The sequence below is a fragment of the Spinacia oleracea genome, chromosome 4 (assembly GCF_020520425.1).
Source record: "Spinacia oleracea cultivar Varoflay chromosome 4, BTI_SOV_V1, whole genome shotgun sequence".
NCBI lineage: Eukaryota > Viridiplantae > Streptophyta > Magnoliopsida > Caryophyllales > Amaranthaceae > Spinacia > Spinacia oleracea.
In genome coordinates, this window is record NC_079490.1 from 127,363,902 (window position 1) to 127,386,534 (window position 22,633).

General features: G+C 36.7%; 1 protein-coding gene across 1 annotated transcript; it reads right to left on the bottom strand.

Moving 5' to 3' along the window:
• Positions 1 to 6,700: 6,700 nt before the first annotated feature.
• LOC110799780 (homeobox-DDT domain protein RLT2) lies at positions 6,701 to 20,250 on the bottom strand. The gene is made up of 18 exons (XM_022005048.2): positions 19,267 to 20,250; positions 18,610 to 19,170; positions 17,810 to 17,883; positions 16,216 to 16,641; positions 15,982 to 16,071; positions 15,445 to 15,609; positions 15,142 to 15,364; positions 13,866 to 13,966; positions 12,875 to 12,961; positions 12,612 to 12,764; positions 12,376 to 12,531; positions 11,388 to 11,597; positions 10,576 to 11,301; positions 9,918 to 10,478; positions 9,137 to 9,742; positions 8,943 to 9,047; positions 8,511 to 8,765; positions 6,701 to 7,805 (listed from the first exon to the last, which is right to left on the bottom strand). Exons 1-18 carry the CDS (start codon positions 19,412 to 19,414, stop codon positions 6,927 to 6,929), a joined length of 5,526 nt encoding a protein of 1,841 aa, XP_021860740.2. The 5' UTR covers positions 19,415 to 20,250; the 3' UTR covers positions 6,701 to 6,926.
• Between the last annotated feature and the right edge of the window lie 2,383 nt (positions 20,251 to 22,633).

Here is a 22,633-nt window from a genome sequence, read left to right on the forward strand (position 1 = left end):
TTTATTCGAATTTATTGTTCCGGCAGGTGTGAATAAAATGATTCCAAGACCCTAAAATCATTGAAGAATTAAGCACATTATGTATTTTGACTCAATTCTAAAATATTTTAGGTAAGCAAAAGCCTTTTGCTAATAGTCTAGAAACTACTCTTGGTTGATAGGTACGTCTAAGAACTTATTAGGTAAACCTATCGATTTTGCCACGACATAAAAGGACTCCTTACTTACATCGTTGAGTTTCACCAAAACTAACATGTACTCACAATTATTTGTGTACCTTACCCCTTTAGGACCAATAAGTAACACCTAGCTGAGCAAAAACTATTACTAGATTGATGTAAAGGATATCCAAGCAAGTGTTTATTTTGGCATGGCACCTTTTAACTCAATTTTTAAGTTTGGAACTTAAGGCTCTTACTATGTTGGTTAGATTTTAAGTGAACTAAAATCCTTAATCATGCAACATAATCAAGCTTCGATCTCATGCATATTTAAGACATATTTAAAAGCAATAAATAACTTAAAGCATGCATAAGATAAATGTGATCTAGTATGGCCCGACTTTATCTTGAAGCTTCAACTTCAAAGTCCGTCATGAAAATGGATTGAAAACTCCGTCTTGAATTTCACCGTGGGAGGCGCCATTTTCTTCAAATAGGATAAGCTATAATTAAACTAATTACAACTATTTGATGGTACGCAGACCATATTTAAATTGAAAAACAAATTTGGTGCATTAGACCAATTACATTCAAATTAATGGTGCGCATACCATATTTTCTATCCTATTTGGGCCATACTAGTCACTCCATAACCTGCAAAACAGTACATATACAATATATACCATTCACCCATTCATTATCATGAATGGCCCACATAGCTGGTTAGTAAAACACGTTATGCATCACATAAATATTTGCAGCAATTAATTAAGGGCACCAATAATCTACCAATTATTCAGTCTTTATTAATTCTAATCAAGTTGTTTAACCTTAAAGGATTTGTAGACCTAATCAAGAGTTTACGACTAAAAATGCTCCCACTTAAACTAATAAATTTATATGCTTTACTAATTTTAAACATAAAAATGTATTTCTAGTCTAACCGGAAACATACAAATTTAATTAAAATTTAAAGCTCATATAAATTTATAATCGAATCCATTAATTTAATTTATTTCAGTTGAATTAAACGAATTTAAATTAATTCAAGATTTAATTTTAGTAAAATAATTAGTATAAATAAAATTTATAATAATTATAATATTCAAAATTAAAATCCAAGAAAACAATTTAAATTACGAATTTTTAAAATTAATTAAAATCATTTCTGAACTGAAAATTAAAAAATTAAATTCAAAACGCATCAATCGGGTCAAGACGAGGCCATGGGTTTGAGCCCATGCCCCGTCGAGTCCACGAGGCAGCATCGCCCCTCACGAGTGATCGCACAGCAAGGCACGAGCAGCTGCCACGCGCAAACGCAGCAAGCCGAGCCACGCTTGCGCGCAGCATCGCTCGCTGCTTTGTAGCGCAGCAGTTGCTTGGCGAGGCTGGGCGAGGCAGCGCTCGTTGCTGCGAGGCACCCCTCGCTGCCCGCGCGCGCGCGCCTGCCATTCTCGCTCGCCTTGCTTCTTCGCCCATCCGCCCATGCATCATCGCAGCACTCGACGCAAGGCAGGGCTGCGGCCTTGTGCTCGCGTGCTACTCGCCTTGCTCGCTGCATTCGTACCGCATAGGCGTCGAGCTCCCTTGCTCGTCGTCGCATGCCCGCACTATACAACACCCCTTAAGGGTAACACGTAGCGTCCATTGCTTTTTGCGTGCAAGTTTTATGAGCGAATTGCATGAAAATTAAAACTTTTATTTCCAAAATTAATGACAAATTAATAAATCATATTAATTTCATAATTTTAGGGAGAAAAATCAAAAATTTATTAATCAATTAATTTCCGATTAACATGGATTCAAATCTAGGTCATAAAAATTTAAAATTTAACACAAATTAACAATTTTTATGGTGGTTTTTAATCATTGGTACCTAATTAAATTATTAATTAATTATGAAAATCAAATTAATTCTAAATTATTCGAATTTCAACAAATTAATCATAATTACAAATTAGGTTGTATAATTAACAAGGCTAGGCATTCAAACTTGTTAAACATATACAGTAGGTCAATCAAAAATTCAAGATTTATCAACAAGAATCGCAAATATTTAATTTAACATCTTAAATTTACAAACTTTTGCGTTCGAAAAACTAAAACCTCCGAAAAGTCATAGTTAGGCTTCGAATTTGGGAATTCTGGGTTCGGCCGAAAAATATTCTTTTTGTCAAAATTTTAGAAGGCCTTTTACATGCGGAATTGACACAAAAATAACTCGATTTGGTTGAGTAACGAACATTCTGCCGAAAAACTGCGTACATATAATTAAATAAACGCAATTTGCAATTAATTAACAATTACGAAAATTAATCACCCCTTTTAATTCTTTGCAAATTTGTAAAATTTAACCATGTTTATGCCATTTAGATTATGAAAATAATAAGAGGCTCGTGATACCACTGTTAGGTTATGATACATATGACAAAACATAAATCATGCGGAAAAACCATAAAGCCAGGAAACATATTATTCACACATAATCATTTAGCATAATTCAGATGCATACACTTTTTTGCGTGCCCCCCCTAGCTGCACCCGAACCGAACAAGAACAAGTCTTTAGGACTCCAAGTGTCGTCTCTCCGTAGATAGTCCACAGCTCGTCCGGATCCGCCTTAAGCTTGACCAACTAGAATCGCCCTTAAGGTAGTATAGATTTCGGCTAAATAGGGGCAAGAGAGTGGCTGATTTTTCTTGAAAATCTTACCTTTTAATACTTCAATTGTGTCTATAAATTATGACCCTAGGCACCTATTTATAGAGGTATGGAAAATGAATTATGATCCTACTCGGATTTGGATTTATTAATTAGAATCCAACTTGAACTCTAAATAATAAACTTAATCTATTAGGATTAGGATTTAATCAATACACGAATTCCGATAGGATTATGATTTGTTACGAACATGAGCATCGTATGGCCACGAGCATCGCACCACCCGCGCAGGCCTTGCGGCCCACACGAGCAGCCGCTGCTCGCAGCCCAACAGCACGCCTAGCGTGCGCGCGCCAAGGCCTTGCTGGGCCTGGCGAGGTTGTGGCAGCTCCATGTTGGGCGCTCGGCTTGCTGGGCGCGGGCCTGGCTTCGTGCTGGGCCTTCGTCTAGCAAGCCTCGTCCGATGCTAATTCGTACGATGCGCTTCCGATTAAATTCCCGGTTCCGGAATTCATTTCCGATACGAACAATATTTAATATTTCCGATTCCGGAATTAATTTCCGTTTCGAACAAATATTTAATATTTCCGTTTCCGGAATTATTTTCCGATTCCGATAATGTTTCCGATTCTGACAATATTTCCGTTTCCGGCAATATTTCCGATTCCGGCAATATTTCCTTTTCCGATAATATTCTCCGATACGTACCATGTTTCCGTTTCCGGCAACATCTACGACTTGGATAATATTTATATTTCCGATACGATCCATATTTCCGTTTCCGGCAATATCATCGTTTCCGGAGTATTCATTTCTTGCTTGTGACGATCTCAGCTCCCACTGAAACCAAGATCCGTCGATTCCGAATATCCATAGATGGAGTATTTAATGCCATTAAATACTTGATCCTTTTACGTACTATTTGTGTGACCCTACGGGTTCAGTCAAGAGTAAGATGTGGATTAATATCATTAATTCCACTTGAACTGAAGCGGCCTCTAGCTAGGCATTCAGCTCACTTGATCTCACTGAATTATTAACTTGTTAATTAATACTGAACCGCATTTATTAGACTTAATATTATATGCATACTTGGACCAAGGGCATTATTTCCTTCACTCTCTTCCATACTTCACCTTTCGTAAACTTTGTCCACCTTTTGCAAATATGTCGCTTCCGAATGATGATTGTAGAATGTACGTGCATAACTCGAATTTCATGAAAACATAAGCATCATGTATCTAAGATTTTAGTTAAGATATTCTAGGAATTACTTAATGATTATAAGAAACTAGTTCACATATTGTAACAATTAGTTAAGCTAAAATAAACTATAATCATTAGTTAAGAATTTTAATAAAATAGTTAAGTTTTAAAATAAAATAGTTTATGTTTGAAGGAAATTACTTAGCAGATCTTAGGAAATGAACTAGTTCAACATAAAAACATTTTTGTTAAGAACCGAAGACAATTAGTTAAATTTTTAAAAGCAATTAGTTAAGAAGGTAAATTAACCTAATTTTTCAAAGTTTCTACAACTGAAAGCAATGGAACTGCTTGATGGATCAAATCCTACATGTTTTGCAGTATGCTCTGATCATGATTCATGTTGTACTTTGTAATCAATGAAACTTTCCATTCATACATTCAATAGTTGAGATGCAAACCATTGCGTACTCGAATTCCTTTTCAACGTCTCGAAATAAAGTGAGTGTGTAAATACTTGCTACGTATTTAATCATTCCAACCATTGGAAAATCTAAATTAGGCAAAGAATTCTCACTGTTAAATCCATTTTTAAGATATTCACTGTTAAGCATTCATATGAATTAGTTTAAGCTTTTTAAATATTTAGTTAACTACTGAAATCATTTAATGAGCTACGGAAGACATTAGTTAAGAATCTTTATCAATTAGTTAAACATTTTAAGTAACTAGTCAAATAAATAAAGCAATTAGTTAAGCATCTTAAGAAATTAGTTAACTCTAGAAAGCAATTAGTTGAGGTATTCTTACCTTTTTCAATATCATTTGTCATTGTCTGATATTGTACGTTAAGATAGTTATAGGTGATTTTCCTCCCGTATTCTCCAGAAATGTTTTCAATAGTCACACAAAAGTGTTTATTTTCTCGTCAGCAATCAAGGCACATCCAAACATCCAAATTAAACTATACTTGTTTGTTCTGAAAGTTGTGTCAATACACACACATCACCATATACATCGTAATCTTCTTTCATCATTCCATCTCTCCAATAAATACTTATAACTTGATTTTCCTCATTCAACTTAACCCTACAAAAAAAATTCTGGATCATCTTCTTCTTTGCGAATTAACATATTCACCACGGCTTGTGAATCTTTTCCTTCTATAGTTTTCATTTTCAATCTACTTGAAAAATTCATGTGGTAATTTGACCAAGCACCTTCGGGTCGCCAGGGTCATTACACATATATCTATAGGAATCTGTTGGTTGTATTCCTGATACGTTGCGTCCTTCAATTACTTGCGTCTTATCTTCATCAACCTTTCTTTGTGATCTGAAAAGAAAATAGTTAAGCATGGAATTTAAATTTGTTAAGCACTGGAACAAACTATTTAAACAATGGAATAAATTAGTTAAGAATGAAATTCAATTTGTACCTTTGAAAGTGTTGCAGCGACAATCTTGTTATATCATGATTATGTTCTATAACATGATGTCAAACTTCAAACTTTCCTTTCTTATTTAACTTCACTCGTATTTGTGCATTGCAACCTGTTCTAGTGATTGCTTGCTTTCTCGACTCGCTTGGCTTTATTTTTGTTTGCTTTCGGTTGGCACAGTTAATTCTTCTTTCTTCTTCTTTGGTATTTTTTCCCTTTTTTTCCTTACCGTGAACAACAAAAGTATTCCTTGACCTCTCTAGTTTTTGGAATCCTCCTTATTGTAGTTTTTCTTACTGGAAATCCGAAAAATACTTAATGTTTCTCATAAAGATATTGTATTTCATTAATCGTGTCTGCATCATATCCAGTCAATGATCCTCTAACTTCATCCTCTATTAAATTGTCGAAAATATTTTTGGAAGCTGCAAAATGAAAAAAAAAATTAGTTAAGAATTTATATGAATTAGTTAAACTTTTTAGGGTAATTAGTTAAATAAATAATGCAATTAGTAATAATTTTTCAAAAATTGGTTAAGCAGTGAAACATATCAATTATGGACCAATTAGTTACAAAATTCAAATGCTTAGTTAAACAAAGAAGCGATCAGTTAGATTATAGAGGCAGTTAGTTAACAAAGTATTTTAACTATTTAAATTTATGCAGTGTCAATCTGTTAAACAATGCAAGTAATTAGTTGAAAACCTTAAGTGATTAGTTTGATGAAAATTTAATTTATAAAGTTTTACTAAAAAGTTAGAAACTTGAAGTAATTATTTAAGAATATATAGTCGTTAGTTAAAAAAAACCAATTAGTTAACACATGAAAGTATTTAGTTAATTATTTTAATTGATTAGTTTTTAAACCTGAAGAATTAGTTGAGGTTGTTGAAGTTGTTGGATGGAACACCATTAATGGTGTCAAAGCGTGAGTAACAAATCGAAGAAGATTATCAAATCGAGGTGAATTACCAAATCGATTATGATTATCGAGTGTACTAGGAGTATCAAATCGATTAGGTTCATCAAATTCTTCAACTGTAGCAAATCAATTGGAAAATAAATAAATAAAGTAGAAAATTTTTAGGGAAAAAATAATTGGCGAAAAAAGTTTACACCAAGAAGTGACACGTATCACTCTTGATGTACGCTTTAATAGATTATTTTTTCCTCAACTCAAATGCTCTGTGGAACATTTTGATGTAAAACAGTGCACCTATGTTCGGGTACAAGGAAACAAAAGCGGACCAAAATTTTGATTGAGTAGTGAGCTGATAAACTGCAGAATATATTCATAATTGTTACAACTGGGATAAACTGAAGTCCCACTAAATTTATAGCCTCATCTGGTGAAGATGGAACTAACTTGTTACTAAACTGGCACGACATTTACATACTATACTAAGTAGACCTCTAAACCCTTAAGATAAAATTTCAAAGTATTACTTATAACCTAATCACTACTATAATCACTTGAAGCATCAGATTCAGAAGTGTTATCTTGGTCCCTATGATCATCACGCATTCGCATTCTATCATCATCTCTATTCACCTCAATCTCATCATCTGAATCTGCATTCAAATATCCTCCAACATCTTCTTCTAACTCAGCTTGTTCATATTCAGCGCCATCAACATCAACATCAACATCAACATCCACATCATCATCTTCATCTGCCCCTTGTTCGTAATCTCCCACTTCTTCTTCATCTTGATCATCATCATCCTCTTCATCGCCATCATCCACATTATTATTATAATCACTTAAATGAGGAGGCCTGCCATTATATACAGCTGCATAATCATCAACAGCCATGGGGTCATCATCATATTCATCCCCAGAAGCTTGTCCATTAAATTCATCGTCATACTCTGAGTTGCTATCATCATTGACATCAACCTCCTCCTCATCCACTTGCATCATCATCTGTCTACTCTCTTCATGATCCCATACATCCCTCCCGGAGAAACCAGGAGGAGATTTATCAAAGATTATTGGCTCGGGTAGACTCCTATCAGCAACAGCAGCTGCAGCCGCTGTTGTCTTCTTAACTGCCTTTTGCCTTTTACGGACAGAACGGCGACCACGCTTACGCCCTCCTTTGCCACGACTATTGCGGCCTTTCCATCCCCCAAGTACCTCGCCAACTCCACCCCTCCTTTGGGATCTTCCACCACGCGATCGCCCACGGCCACGACCCCGACTACCACGTATAGCAGCAAATCCAACATCACTCCCTCGGTCAAACCACGCATCTTCCTGTTGACGTGTTGGACCCGCAAACTCATCCTCTTGGACATTTCTCACAACAGTGTACTTGGAAGGAAGTTTCTAGGGTCAACAGTGAAAGGGAAAAACATTTAAGTATTATTATTCAGAGACCATCAATGTTCGCACAAACAAATTACCACCGGAAAAATATCAGACAATGAAAGAAAACCATGAAATTATCACTTGACTTTACACTAAAGTGCCAAACAAATACACCATGGTCCAATAAATAGTAAACAAGGCCCGGTCAAAACAAGTCTTAAACAAACTCTAGATTCTGAATACAAGAGAGTAAGAGAGAGACCTTGCCATATATCAGTTTGAGTCAAATCTCAAAAAGTTTGCATATGCATCACCACCAAATACTATCAACTAAATGTTAATGATTCTGAGGTTTGAAAAATAATGGTCCAAAATTAAAAGATTACTGCTACTGCGGGTAGTAACCACTAACCAGAGTGCCAGACTAAGAGAAGGTCAAGGTCCTCAAGAAAGAACAATAGCTTTTAACATCACTAGAGGCATAAATAGGCAATGATCCACATAAGCATCCTCAAAACTAGAGGTAAAAAGACCCACCATAGCCACAAGAGACAACTGACCCCCCTAGCCCCATAAAAGAAAAACAGAAGACACAGCCCAAAGAGACAATCGATCAAACTATTGGAGGTTCATACTTGGCAGAAACCCAGAATTTCTCAGCTTAACCTCGATTTACAGCATCATACCACACATGAAAAAGACTTACAAATTCAGAACACTTACCAGAAAATGCCTAGGCTCTGTATCCTTTGCTTTCTGATCTGGCAGATACGAAATTGCTGAATCAAGTTCCATGAGCCGTAACGCCACTGCTGATGTTGTTTGGGGTATCCATGGAAGCGTAGTCACAGCTCCAAAATTGGAGGCATCATTGACACCATACCCTATCCCATTACCAGAAGCCAAAAGTTCACCCGTTGTCTGGAAATTTGACAACAAGAAATCCCTTTTTATCACTCCTTCTAGTAGTGACAGGGCCTGAAGACATACAAAAGTTGAACCATACACATCAAACTGTTAAGACACAGGTAACAAAAATGTAGTACAAAGCAGGCAAAACAAGAACATGGAGAATCAGAATGAATCGACACCCATAGAAGTTGACATAACGCAGTAAGACTAGAATCAAATAGTAAGTGAGAAAGAAATTAAAACCTGTAGAAGGTCTTCTGCGCATGATGACATATGTAGCTTCATACCCCAGGATTTTCGATAGGTGTCTGACCAAATAGGTTGAAAGGCTTCAGGAGGGATGCAAACCTGTTGAAAAGAGTGAAAATAAAAGTTCAGCCATATCACAAACGAGAAGAAGCGGATTTCATGGAAGTAAGAAAGATATCGTAAATCACCTCCACTAGAGCTAGGAAGGCCTTGATCAATCTTATCCTTGGAGGATATTCTAGATGCTGGAGGTTCCACTCAAGATTGACTTTAATCTCCTGACATTGGGCTATGTGGTCAGAAAAATTAAAGCTCTTGTCATATGCACTGTACGTTTTATGGCAGGTAGGGCAGTGACTGTCTTCGAAAAAATAAAGATCGTGACAAGAATCACATTTGCACACCAACTCCATACACCTCTTCTTACCGTACTTAGTGCCACATAAAACTGAAGAAGAGAAACATTCTCTCCAAATCCACTCCTCAAAATCTGTGTACCTCTTAAAGGCATTTTTTACTTCAAGATTGTTTCTTCCACTCTCTATCTTAAATGATGATGAGGGTTCTGGTATCTCAGAATTTGAAGCACAAACAGTACTAATAGGGCTATCTGTACCACCACTGCTTTCAGGGTTAAAATGTAATTCGGAAGTTTCGGCTTTTATGGAATTCGGTCTGTCCTGCTGCTTTCTAACAGACTCCTTAAACAGAGGCTCAACCTTTCGCAACAGTGCATGCAAATGACATTCCCTGACCCCACGTAAATCCAATGAAGCTAAAAGAGCATCAAAACCCTGCATGGAGTAAGAAAAAGAAGAGTATATCAGGTGTAGGTAATTAAATTGTTTAAGTGCTGGCAAGGAAAAATTCTTTCTTAAACGAAAACATGTTAGCACTTGTGACACTTAAGAGGAACAAACAAGAGAGGGGGGGAAATGGAGATGAAATGGAGTAGAGAGAGAGATAGACCACTTCAGAGTCAATGAGCCTCCAACTACCATTATGCAATTCCACAAATATCCTTCCAGCACCAGGATCATTGCAAGAAGCAGATGCAACAAACTGCCAGTATCTGTTTCGTCGACGATCCTGACCAAGCGGCAACGACCTATAAACATACATCTCCTCAGCTTTGTGTCCAATGTAAGACTTCATTTGAGCTCGACATCTCTCAGCAGCATATGCAGACTGCTGCAAAGCAAGATTATCTGAACCCGCAGCAACATTTGGTGTTGTCAAATTCTTATCAGAGAGAAGGTCTGAATGTAAATTATAATCGTTATGAGCCTCATGAAATGGCTTTTGCTGAATTGCAAGATTCACCATTGGGTCATTAGTATTTTCATCCAAAGCAAGCATTGGACTCTGCCTACTATCAGGTGCAGATAAGATAGTGTTTGATTCTGTCTTGTTTGGGACAAATGCTGCATAAGGAGTCTTCAGAAGATATTCTTCTTTCAACCGACGTTTGTCCAGTTGAGCTTCAGCCCACATTTGCTTTTTCAGTGCAGTGGCTGCTTCCAGACGCTCCTAAAATTGTTTCATGCCAGAGCAAAGCAACATAATTTTAGTATAGGAAGAAATAGAGCTTCAATCACAGGAGAGAAAAAGACATGAAAACACTAACCTCTAGGACAACTCGAATTGTGTTACCCTCAGTAGCCACACCAAGAAGGGCCACTAGAGAATTGAGGCGCTCTTCAACACTAAGATTTGAGTATTCTCCCTCCATAAGTCCTTGAACCCAAGGTTCACCAGGACAGCTTTCATCAATATCAGTGTCTTCATGATCAGTACTATTGGTCTCTTGGCAAATTCCACCAACATCCATAGATTCCTCAGCAAAACATCCATTATCATTCAGCTCCTTAAAGCTTTCCAAATGAGCAGAAGACAAAACATTACCAGCGTCAGCGAGTCCATTGGGTGTTTTATCGACAACATGGGAATGCAAATCCCTACTTCCATTGTCTGACTCAACTTTTGGTACAGAACTATTCCCATCATAAAGAGGATTCACATCATTGTTTGGAGTCAGCTCAGTACCCAAATCATCAATCTCAGGATCTTCAGCTATATCGCTTTCAGAGTCTTCATCTTTCTCAACATCATCAGCCTCCATACCATCAACATCTGCCTCAACTCCATCTACAAAACCTATTTTGAATTCCCGAATTTTTTCCCTGGCAGAAGACAGAATGGCTTCTCCATCAGCAGGATCCTTCCTGAAGGGGGAACGAACACAGTATGTTGAAGGCGCAGTTCTTTCAAAAAGTTTTGTATCCCTAGATAATGCTGCTGCAATTGATGCTTCAGGTGTTTTGCTTGTGGTCAGGTCACGAAGTCCAGATTTCTAACAAATAAATAAATCCCTATAATTAGAATTTAGAAGTTTGAATAACCAAGAGTGATTATAAGACAGCAAATAACTACGTTTACCTGTATTCTATCAGCAACTTCCAATATGTTTAGCCCATTGCCTCCCTCGAGAGACAAAACATGAAATGCTGCAAATTTTACTGTGCCAGGGGTCAGTCTGTGCCTGGACCTGCGTGGATTAGAGTAACCCCTCTCCCGCATAATAGCAACAGCACTTTCAACTGCTGCTCCGGTACGTAAATTAGATATTATGTCAATACCATCATTACCCTGACATCATTAGCGAAAAAATTAACTATTAGACCAGCAACAAGATACATACAAACAAATAACAAGAGGTTGAAAAAAGCTCAAGTAAAGCTAAGCTATTACAATTAGATGTGGCATAACTAACCCATACCCAATTACCTGATTTGAATTACCTACATGACCCAGCCTGAGCTGATTCGGAAGTTAATACAAATGTTCAATGATTTTTCATAACAAATAGTTGCTAATTTACACTGTAACTGTACTTCTATTATTGACAGTTTACCCCTCTGTATTACCCACTTGGTATATCGTATATGGCACAAGGATTAGAATAAATCTGGATGATTATAGCTGAGTTAAAAGCTACTCCCTCCATTCCTGAACAACTGCAACAGTTTAGCACACTTGCCGTGATAACCATTTTAAAAGTTGATATTCGAACACTAAACATTGAGACTAATCCGATTCATCCGACAACAATATTACACAATAACATTTGATTTTTATATATTAGTAAGAAAATGTGGTCAAAGTTTATGTATGAATAGTGCAAAAGTCGAATTGTTGCAAGTATTTAGTAACGGGGGGAGTAACTTGTAAACTACAGTATTTAAACTGTCAAACCACTACTGAGCCCATGGATTTAGTTCAAAAGCTCTGCACTGCTGCACAGTTTAGGTGAATAGGAAGGTTGTGACAAATCCAAGTTACATCGTGGCAGTAAAAAGATAAGGGTAAAAACGACACTATATTAAAAGGTCATACCGTCATACTAACTACTGCAAAGAGATCATACCTCGTACTCCTCGCGAGAATATGCCTGCTCGGTATTTCTTTTTTTCAGTTTTGGCCCAAAACCTGCAGAGAGAGCCAACTGCCGAAGTACTTCTGGCCATGTCAATGGGTTCAAGTTGCACTGCCAGCTGCGTATGTCAAAACCCCATGCATATGCCTGAAAACAGATTATAAGGTTTCAATGCCTTTTCTTTTCCTTCTTTTTTGACAAATGAGCAGCAATAAAAGACAACTTACCCCTTCAACTATCTGAGGATGTCCACCAACTGGATTAGCCACACTGTTTTGGTTTACGCCCAACCCAGTGGAAGGTGTTCTAGCAACATCCTCAATGTCCTTAATGATAGTTCTCAGAAGAGATACATGTATTTCTCCCAGTAGCCGGGGATCCTAGACAAACAGCAATCATAAAAGATGGTAAGATTGCTATCTTGACCTTCATGATTCATATCAAGTAAAGATGTAGAAGGGTTTTACGGATGAAAAGTTCATGGACTTACATAATCATGAAAAGCTTGCACAAACTCATCTAGAGTAAATGGCCACAATCCAAGAACATCAGCAAATGTGACAAGAAATCTCCAGACCTGAAATCGAGAGTAATAGTTCAACAACATCATATATACAACAAAGAGGGTTTCTAACACCATCGTAAAACATGTTGGGGGGGGGGGAGTAACACCATCACCAAGTAAAGGAAAATTATCAATATGAACTAGAGTAATACTTAGTAAGTTCAGGAGATAGCACCAAAATAAGTCATAATGCAACCCACCCCCAGCACCCCAAACATAGCGTATGCACATTTCATCCACAAGCAAATAGATGCACAGGCAAATAGATGTACACTCAAAAGTCAAAAGCAATTCCCTTCTAGCAAAAACTTGCAGGTGTACCAGATTTATGTTAAACCATTGATCAGCAGGACAAACTCAGAGGTTAAACTGGATTTTGCTAAAATTGGACCATTGTTCAACAATTTCTCACTCAAGAAGTGAGTTGGCTACTTCCTGTAACTAACCATTTGGTCTTATTGAGTTCCGAGCTCAAGGGAATCACACAGCTGATCATATGGTGTCTGTGTTATTATCTTATTTGTCGAAGCAAGCAGCAATATATGGCTCTCCCGTTAAAGTTTGAACAAAACAGCCTCTCTGCAAGTGAGTCTGCATGCATTCAATTTTATTTCAACCATCTACCTTGTGAGGCATAAGATAACAAGGTAGAACATTGGTCTCACGTGATAATGCAGTATATTAGTCCAAATTCTAAGTCGGAGACCATAACATTAGCGGAGATCAAGCCTATGCGAACACATGGACATACAAGCACACAACGAAAACTCGCCAAACTAAAATCTGGCAGGCAAAGAAGCACCTATTATCAACAATCACTAGAAGACAATTACCGCTAATCAGATAAAAAAAAATTAACGGTAATCAGATTCTCCAATTGCAGTATCAAACTTATGTAAGAGTAGCTCAGTCTCACCATCAAAAGATTTCCCACATTCTCTTCAGAACCCATCCACGGTCTCGTTGCAAACGGCTTTTTTAACTGCACAGACTTTGGTGGGAACACCCGCAGCATCTCTAAAACACAAATATTGAATGAACCAATAAGTCATAAGAGATCAATTCATGAAAAATCTTCAACACGGGCTACTAATTGACAAAAGCAAATAAATGTTCAGTAGCTCAAATCAGATCCACAGCATTGCTTTCCCTTTCAGATTCTATATATACTATTTAAAAAGGTCTTCATCCTGGCAATTGTTAGTAACATAAGGCTTATAGACAATAGACAATGAAAATTTACACGGCAACAATGGAAGAAAATAACTTCTCGTTTCACATTTTGCAAGTCATCTCTCTTGTTGTGGCTCACAAAACACGTTCTTTTATACAAAATACTCTCTCAATTCCATTTTAACTTCCAAAATTTGAGTGGCACAGTTATAAAGGTCATATGAAAAAGTTGATAGAGAGCGAAAGAAGTATAGCAAAGTATTGAAATTGAAATAACATATGAAGTATATATCAAGGATAGAAATAAACTTATAATATAAAAGGAAATGGGGAGTTTTGTTGGGAAATATCAAAGTGGAAAGTGGGAGGTTAAACATGGGACAGAGGGAATAAAAGCTAAATAGTTCTAGCTGGATGAATAAACACACTAAATAAAAAGATTACTTTCTTGGTTTTAAAGTTATTGTCCTGTGTATCTCAGTATGTCAACTGCTAACCATTACAAAGCCTGCTTCCAAGATAAAATCCATTATAACTCCTTCAACTATTTTATTATACCCGCTACAAATGGTTTTCTGGAATTAATATATGGCGTTCTCATTTTACTATACACGCTATAAATGGTTTTCTTTAATCAATACATGGTGTCGTGTGAGGTTGGATTGTGTTATAAACATCATAGTTGTGGGCTCAAGGAAAATTCCTTAATGATTAAAGAAAAATCAGCTGAAGAACAAGATTTTTTTCATATGAGAGTGTTTCCAGTGGACATATATTAATTCACCGCATTACCAAGCATAACATTCCTTCCTTTCTGCAAGGATGCTTCAAACTAATCATTACGAATTGTGCACGAGAATAATAAGCATTCTGATGTTCAGTCCATTGCTTATACAAAGATTGCAATCACTTGATTCCACACTAAATACCCCACTTTTGCAAAAGCCTGTGTTTTACAACTTAGAAACCTGCACTGAGCATGACATAGTATATTAAGTGAGTTTAGTCATAGTAGCTACCTCTAAATGAATCAAGGTTTTGCAAAGTTTCACTATCAAGTGACAAGATGGATGTCAAGCTCTTTCGTGAAGCAGCTATCTCCATTAGCTCTAATCTCTCATCTTCGATAAGCTCCGTTGATTCCTTGGCAAGTCTTCTGGCAACAGCTCTATCATTAGCAGCTTTCTGTCTAGCTGCTTCTCTTTCTCTGCGTAGTTCTTCCTTTTGCTTCATTTTTTCAACCTGTATTATTAAGGCAACACAATTAGACATCCTCAACGGAAAGTGCATGTAATGGAGACGTATCTAATTTCTAAACATACTCTAATAGTCTCTTTCAATAAAAACTTTTCTCTTCGTTCCATTTCGCGTTTTTGCTCTCGCTGGTACCGTTCCTCTTCCCGCTGCTTTTCACGCAATAGCCTCTCCTCTTCCTTTTTTCGCTCGCGGTCTTGCCTCTCCATATCCTTCCTCAATTGTTCTTCTCTCTTAAATTATGAATGCATTGTGTTAGTCACAGCCTCACAGGTAATATGCAACAGTATAAAGAAAGAAAAGAGTTAGCGCCCATTCAATATCGCTTTTGGCTTCAAGTTTTCTGTTCTTTAGGAAACAAAAACATAAAATGTATTGAAACCACAAAAAGTAGTTTCCAGTTTTTTGTTGTCAATTAATAATTAACATTTTTTTTGAGGGAATTTTAATAATTAACATGACAATTACAAGTATGACTGATTTTTAGTTCATCATTCAGTCTGAACCATATGACTTTCAAAATCATAAAACTAAAAGTTGCAAACGAACAGTGATACCGAACGGGATCTTAACTTTAGAAATAGTCAGTAAGGGATCTAAAGTACCTTTTTTCTCAGAATATCTTGCCTCTCCAATTCTTTCCGCATTTTTTTCTCATGAGCTTCAATTTCCTTGGCTACTCTTGCTTCTTCATTCTAAAGTGAAAAATGTACAAAGATACATGAGTAGATTGCAAAAACAAGGAGCAAACTAAATCAGGCCATAAAGAATCTGCATTAGCACCACCAATAAATTTTCTAAAAATAGGGAAATGGGATAGATTTTGGTCAACAAAATACCTTGCGCTTTCTTTCCAATCTCCCAGCATCCTCTTCTTGGGTGGCACGCCTCTCAGATGAGATTAGTGCATTGTCCAATCCTGAGGTTGGGTGTGCACTGAAAGGTGATTCCATGCCCATATTCATATATGGAGACTTCCGTGCAATGGTTTCATAGTCCCCTGACGTAGATGGCATAAGGCTACCCACCTTTCCTTGAGACATCAAATTCAGACTAGACACCTGATTTGGAACACCATACACCACAGGCACTTCTTCATAACCATGAATGTATGAGCGTCCACTAGATAACGGAGGAGTCTTGGTTCCTGGCCCATCAGAAGGGGAGCCATAGTAGTGAGATTGAGCCACTCTTTCATAAGACTCACTTCTTACAGTTGGCTGCTCAGGAAGAAACTGGTACTCATGTGGAGCTCTATTAGAACCCTGCTAGAAACCATGCATTAAAAGCTCCACATCAACAGCTTGGAATTAAAACTTTAAAGAATTAGTCAAATTGTGAAGGAATTGGGGGCCTTGGGGAAATAGGTAATTTAGTTTCAGGTGAGAGGACTACTTGTCCTCATTGTTTCTCCTCTTTTTTCCCTACTGTTATATAATCTCTTTTCTATCAAAAAAGTTAGTCAATTAACATTGAGACTAAGAGAGAGTCCCTCATAAAGGGGTAGTGGATATGGGCAGCAATTTTGTTAACAAAGCAATTTTGTTAACCAAGCGATTTAGTGAACCAAGCTTACCAGATACCGCAACTGCTCATCACCAAGCGGTTCAATTTTAATGGTTTTAGTTCTAAATTGCGATTTCATCTAAAACATTCTATACCAGCTAAATTACCTTTTAAAAGTAATAACTTTCAGCTATCAAATGAAACCATATTCTGACTTCTCAACAACTTCAACCATCTTCCTATTCTTTCAAAAGGAGATATTTTCTGAGAAATCAATTAGCAACCATCCCTACGTCTTTCTTTTCATGAACCGAGTTTCAGTCAACAGATTCTAAGACCACTGAACCTAAACATTCATTTTACACACACGAAACACACAAATGACTTTACGACTTAACAGTTTATCTTCCTAAAGGAACACGAAAAAGAACTTCTCTTGGTTTATGTTTTTTCAGATACCGCTTCAAAAGTGAACGAATGAGAAGGAGAAAAAATACCTACTTGAAAGCATTCTATTCATCCAAACTACCCCCAAGTCCATAACACCCACACACACACACACACACAATAAAAACCCTTTACGCTATGCTTCACATACATTTCCCTTCAGCAATCAGTAAACAAGTGCTCCAGAATGTAACAGCACATACAGATTAACACGTTCATCATGACAAGAATTAGTAACCAATGCCCCGAATCAAAAGAATGCCTTCATGATTCAAAAATAAAAGGCAATCAACAGCATAGCAAATAAAATAAGCCCCAACAGACTTGTCATAATGATGGGTCGTGCAACTCTTCTGTCCAAGGAAAATGGTGGAAGTAACAGAAACGGAGTGGGGGGATATTCAAAGAAAAAAATATAAAAATCCCAACAGAAACAAGTATATTGCAAATTTGCTAAAATAAAGTGAGAAAAAAATTAACCTTGACAGGTTTAGCATCAGCACGATCATACTCGTACGTTCGTCCAGTTGGCTTTTGCGGTGCTGTTGTTGTTGCTACAAAATGAGATTTAACCTTTATCAATCTTTCATATGAAACATGACATTTTCAGTTAGCAAAGCCACAGAAAAAAAAAATCATTCTCACAACCCAATTTCAATAACAGATCTGATATCAGACCCCTAAACAATTTGGAACATATCAACTCACAAAAAAACCAACCAACAACTAGTGTACTTCCTATATATATTTAGTACATACTAGTTGATCGTCTAGAACAGTGAAAATTCAAACATAACACATAACCTAATAATGCACTCATAGACAAACTTTTTTCATTTATATTCAACGAAATTATTTTCAGATGACATTCAAAACAGTTATTGCTTTTGCTCACAAGGCTAAATCCAGTAAGGTGTTTATTGATTTTGAAAGCATATATATTTGTGATGATTTTACACCATCAAGAATTATCCAATAGTACCAGTCTGAAAAGATTATCTCCCCTGGTGAAAAAACAACTTGCGGTGAGCAAAACGTCCAATAGTTTCATAATTCAAAACAAAAGTTCTATTATACAAAGACTACATCAATAGGTCATGTAAGCACTATATGTTCTTATAAATTATTAAACTTGGTTAAGTAAAATGTATCAGGAAGGAACTGTTTGCTTATACAGATGACACGAGCAACAGAATGAGTACAATGGCCTCGGTTGTTTTTGCTTAAAAGTTGAAATCATAAAGCAGAATATAAAAATAAAATAAGAAAGTGAGTCTTACTAATGGGAGCACCAAAAGCACCAGGAGGCAGAGGATCAAACTCCATCCCAAGAGCAGGGCCATCATCCCTAAGTGGCTCACCAAGCTGTGCTTCCACAAATGCAATAGCCCGAAGCTCGGCTACTGATTGAGAAGGCTCATAGTACCTCCCATGCCCACTAATTCTGGGCACAGCAACCCCAGGGCGGCCCACATAACCCCGGCGTGGGTCCATATGGCCATAAGGACTAGAACCTGATCCAGACCCTGACCCATGTTCATTCCCCAACTCAGCACCAAGCATCTCATCTCTAAGCCCCACAGGAGCCGGAGCCGGCGGCAGTAGTGGTGCAACAGCCACATTAGGCCCACCTGTAGCAGCAGCAGCAGCGGGTGACGCCTCCCTCTTCTTTGACCTCTTCCCTGAACCACCTCCCCCTCCTCCTCCTCCTCCTCCTCCTCCTTGTTGTGGTTTCCTGTCCTTTAACCTCCTATGACAAAACCACATCTGTAATTGGCGATCAGTTAGCCCTAATTGCACAGAAAGTTCTGCTCTCAATGCTTCTGCTGGGTAAGTCGCAACTATAGATTCATAAGGATCATAAAAAACAATTAGAAACCCACCAACTTCAAATTAATAACAAAATTGAATATAAAAAAATAAAATAAAAAACAAACCTTGATAGGTTTTCTCAAGAACTTCAAGCTGAGAAGCCGTCTTCATCTTCCTCTTAGTTTTAGGCTCCCCACCACCACTACCTCCACCGCCTCCGCCACCGCTTTCAGGCGGTTTCTTCTCTCCATCAGAACAACTCCCACCCTCCATTGGCTAAATTTCCCCAAATTCGACCCAAAACAAAACCCTATAAATCGTCGAAAACAGATCTAGAGTCACCAAATCACAAAAACAACAACTACCCAGATGAACAAATCGTGGGAATCGAATTGGGTAATTGAAAATCAATGCAAAGAACAAAATTCATCCGAAAATCAGAAGTTAGGTATTTTGACAACGAATAAAGAGGGAGAAAGATAGAATAGAAAGAAAAAGAAAGAGATAAATTGGTGCAAAATTATAGTAAAAAAAAAATATCAGAAATCAGTGAGACCACACTTTCTCTCTCTTGAACATGAAAAGGTAGTCTCTCTCTAGAAGTTAATTAGTGACAATTGACGAACAATATGAGATGAGATTGCTTTGCTTGTTGAATTGGGTAAGATTTTTTGGGGAATTACGATAATAAATAATAATAATGATTTAGAAGAATTAAAGCAACAAAATTTGTAGCATTCTTTCTTCAACATTAATATTATTAGAAAATAATAATAATAAAACTGAATATTAATACGAAGAATAACAAAGAGTTGGTGTAATAATAAAATTAAAAAAAAGGATTGGGATTGTGATTGTTGTTTGTGTGGGAAATGGAATTGATTAAAGGAGTTGCTAAGAACAAACCAACGAACAGTATTTCTCTCTCCACTAGCTCTACTTCCTTCCATCTCTCTAAAATTAATTCCTTTTTTTATTTTTACAGTTTTTAAATTGTTCTTCTTTTCAATTGTCGAAGAAAAAAAGATAAATTTATTAAGGAGGATTAAAAAGGAAAGAAATGGGTTTGAGGTTAAAGTTGTTATTCGTGGAAATTTTTTTGGCTTTTGAACAGGTGATGATGATAGGATTCATGATTCCAGGAATTCTGTGCTTTTTCCTTTATTTTTTTGGCAGTTGAATTTTTGGCATTTTCTTTTTTGTTTATTTTGCAGTTTTTTTGGGTGTTTGCACACGACTCATGCCAAGCGTGACTGTGTGAGCCTTGAGGGCATTGTTCTTCGTGGTTTGCCACTTGGTGTACGATGTTTGAATTTATTTATTTTTGTAAAAAGGAAAGGTACACAGAAATTTGGATAGTTTTTTCTCAAAATTATATCCTAACTTATTTAAGGAAATAAATAAGAAAATGTATTATTTATAGATCAAAATCTAGGTGACTTGTAATGTGATGACCAATGGATATTATGTAATCAGCAGTACAATTAGGCTCCGTTCTATTGGACTTATTTTTACTGAACTTATATTATCTGAACTTATCTGAACTTAACTGGACTTATTTGCACTTATCTAAACTTAACTGAACTTATTTTATCTGAAAAAAACTTATTTTGTCTAAAATAAACTTATTTGTATGTGAAAATGTCTGAAAAAAAACTTATTTTTGCTGAACTTATACTATCTGAACTTATCTGAACTTAACTGAACTTATCAGAACTTAACTGAACTTATCTGAACTTATTTTGTCTGAAATAAGTCAAAATAAGTCGAACAGAACAGGGCCTTAGCTACTTAATATACAGGTCTCGAATTATGGATGTCAAAATTAAAGAGTAGTTGTTTTATGTCGTCCATAACCAGCTGTATTTTGTGAAATCTGAGCTCGTTGTTGCTAAATCTGAATTATAAGTAAATCATCTCCCTCGATGAAAATATGTCGAATAATTGTTTTCCATTGACAATAATAATCCATTGCGGAGTGCAATAGCTTCTGCAAGAAAAGGGGGGGTAGCCCCCCAGATTGAAAGACTGACTAGCAATATTGTTTTCCAGATGGTCCCTAATTACGACACTTGTTGCACATTGAGTTATGGCGAACAAAGCCATCAAAGTTGAGTTTGAGGGTGCCATGGGCAGGTGGCACCCAAGAAACTTGGATAGAGCGATATGAACTTTTAGGAGATTTCTTTATTGAACCAAAGAGTCAAAACAAGTGCGAGTGTTCCATTCATTAATTTAAAAGCTCTATAATGCAAAGAATGAGGCGTGTTTAAAAATAACTGCATTTCTAATTTTTTAGATGCTCCAGAAGGAAGTTATTATTTTCTATTGGGAGACTGGCATTATTTCGCATATTTCGGAACAATGAAAAAATAGAATTTTCTTGAAGGTGAGTACCTAGCCAACGGATAGTTGTAGCATAATCCCAAATTCTTTAGTAGAAGGGCAATGTAGAAAGAGGGGATCTTGGGTTTCATTGTGAGAAGTGCAGAAAGTGCAACTAATAGGAATGTCAATATTCCGATATACTATGTTATCCCTAGTAGGTAGGCCATTGTGAAAAAGTTGTCGTTGTAGGGGAATACAGTTAAACATACATAACATGTGCGGCACAATCCCCAAAGCAAGGAAACATGTATAAAGCACAGATTAAACAAACTTATATTCGAAGCGTGTTTTCCCGAGTAATGTATCAACGAACACGAACAAAGAACTCCACTTGTCGTTCCTCTACTTGGTTCACCGACACGTTCAGATCCGTCTTGGTAATCGTAGCTTAGACAATCACTCAAGAGTTTTTACTTTTCGGGATGAACAGTTTTCACAGAGAGAAAACTGAAGAACGTAATATTAGAATTAGGTTTAGGGTTTCTGGAAAACTGATGTTGTAATTAGATTCAAGATTTACAAACAAGAATCGCAAATACTTAATTTAACATCTTAAAAATTACAAATTTTGCGTTCGAAAAAACTAAAACCTCCGAAAAGTCATAGTTAGGCTTCGAATTTGGGAATTATGGGTTCGGCATCAAATCTTTGATTTTAGTCAAAATTTTAAAACGTCGTTTACATGCGAAATTCACTATAAAATTATACGATTCCGACCATTATTGACTAAGCTGCCGAAAATTCTGTGAACATATAATTAAATAATCGCACGAATTTGCAATTAATTACAAAAATCGAAATTAATCACCCCTTTAATTCATTGCAAATTTATAAAATTTAACCATGTTAACTATAATTGATTATGGAATTAATTAGAGGCTCGTGATACCACTGTTAGGTTATGACAAATATAAAACATATATTTCATGCGGAAAAACCATAAAGCCAGGAATCCAAATTAATTGCCACATAACAATTAGCATAATTTAGGATGCATACATTTGTAGCGTGCCCTCCCTAGCTGCTCCCGAACCGAACAAGAACAAGTTTAGGACTCCAAGTGTAGTCCCTCCGTAGATAGTCCACAACACGTTCGGATCCGCC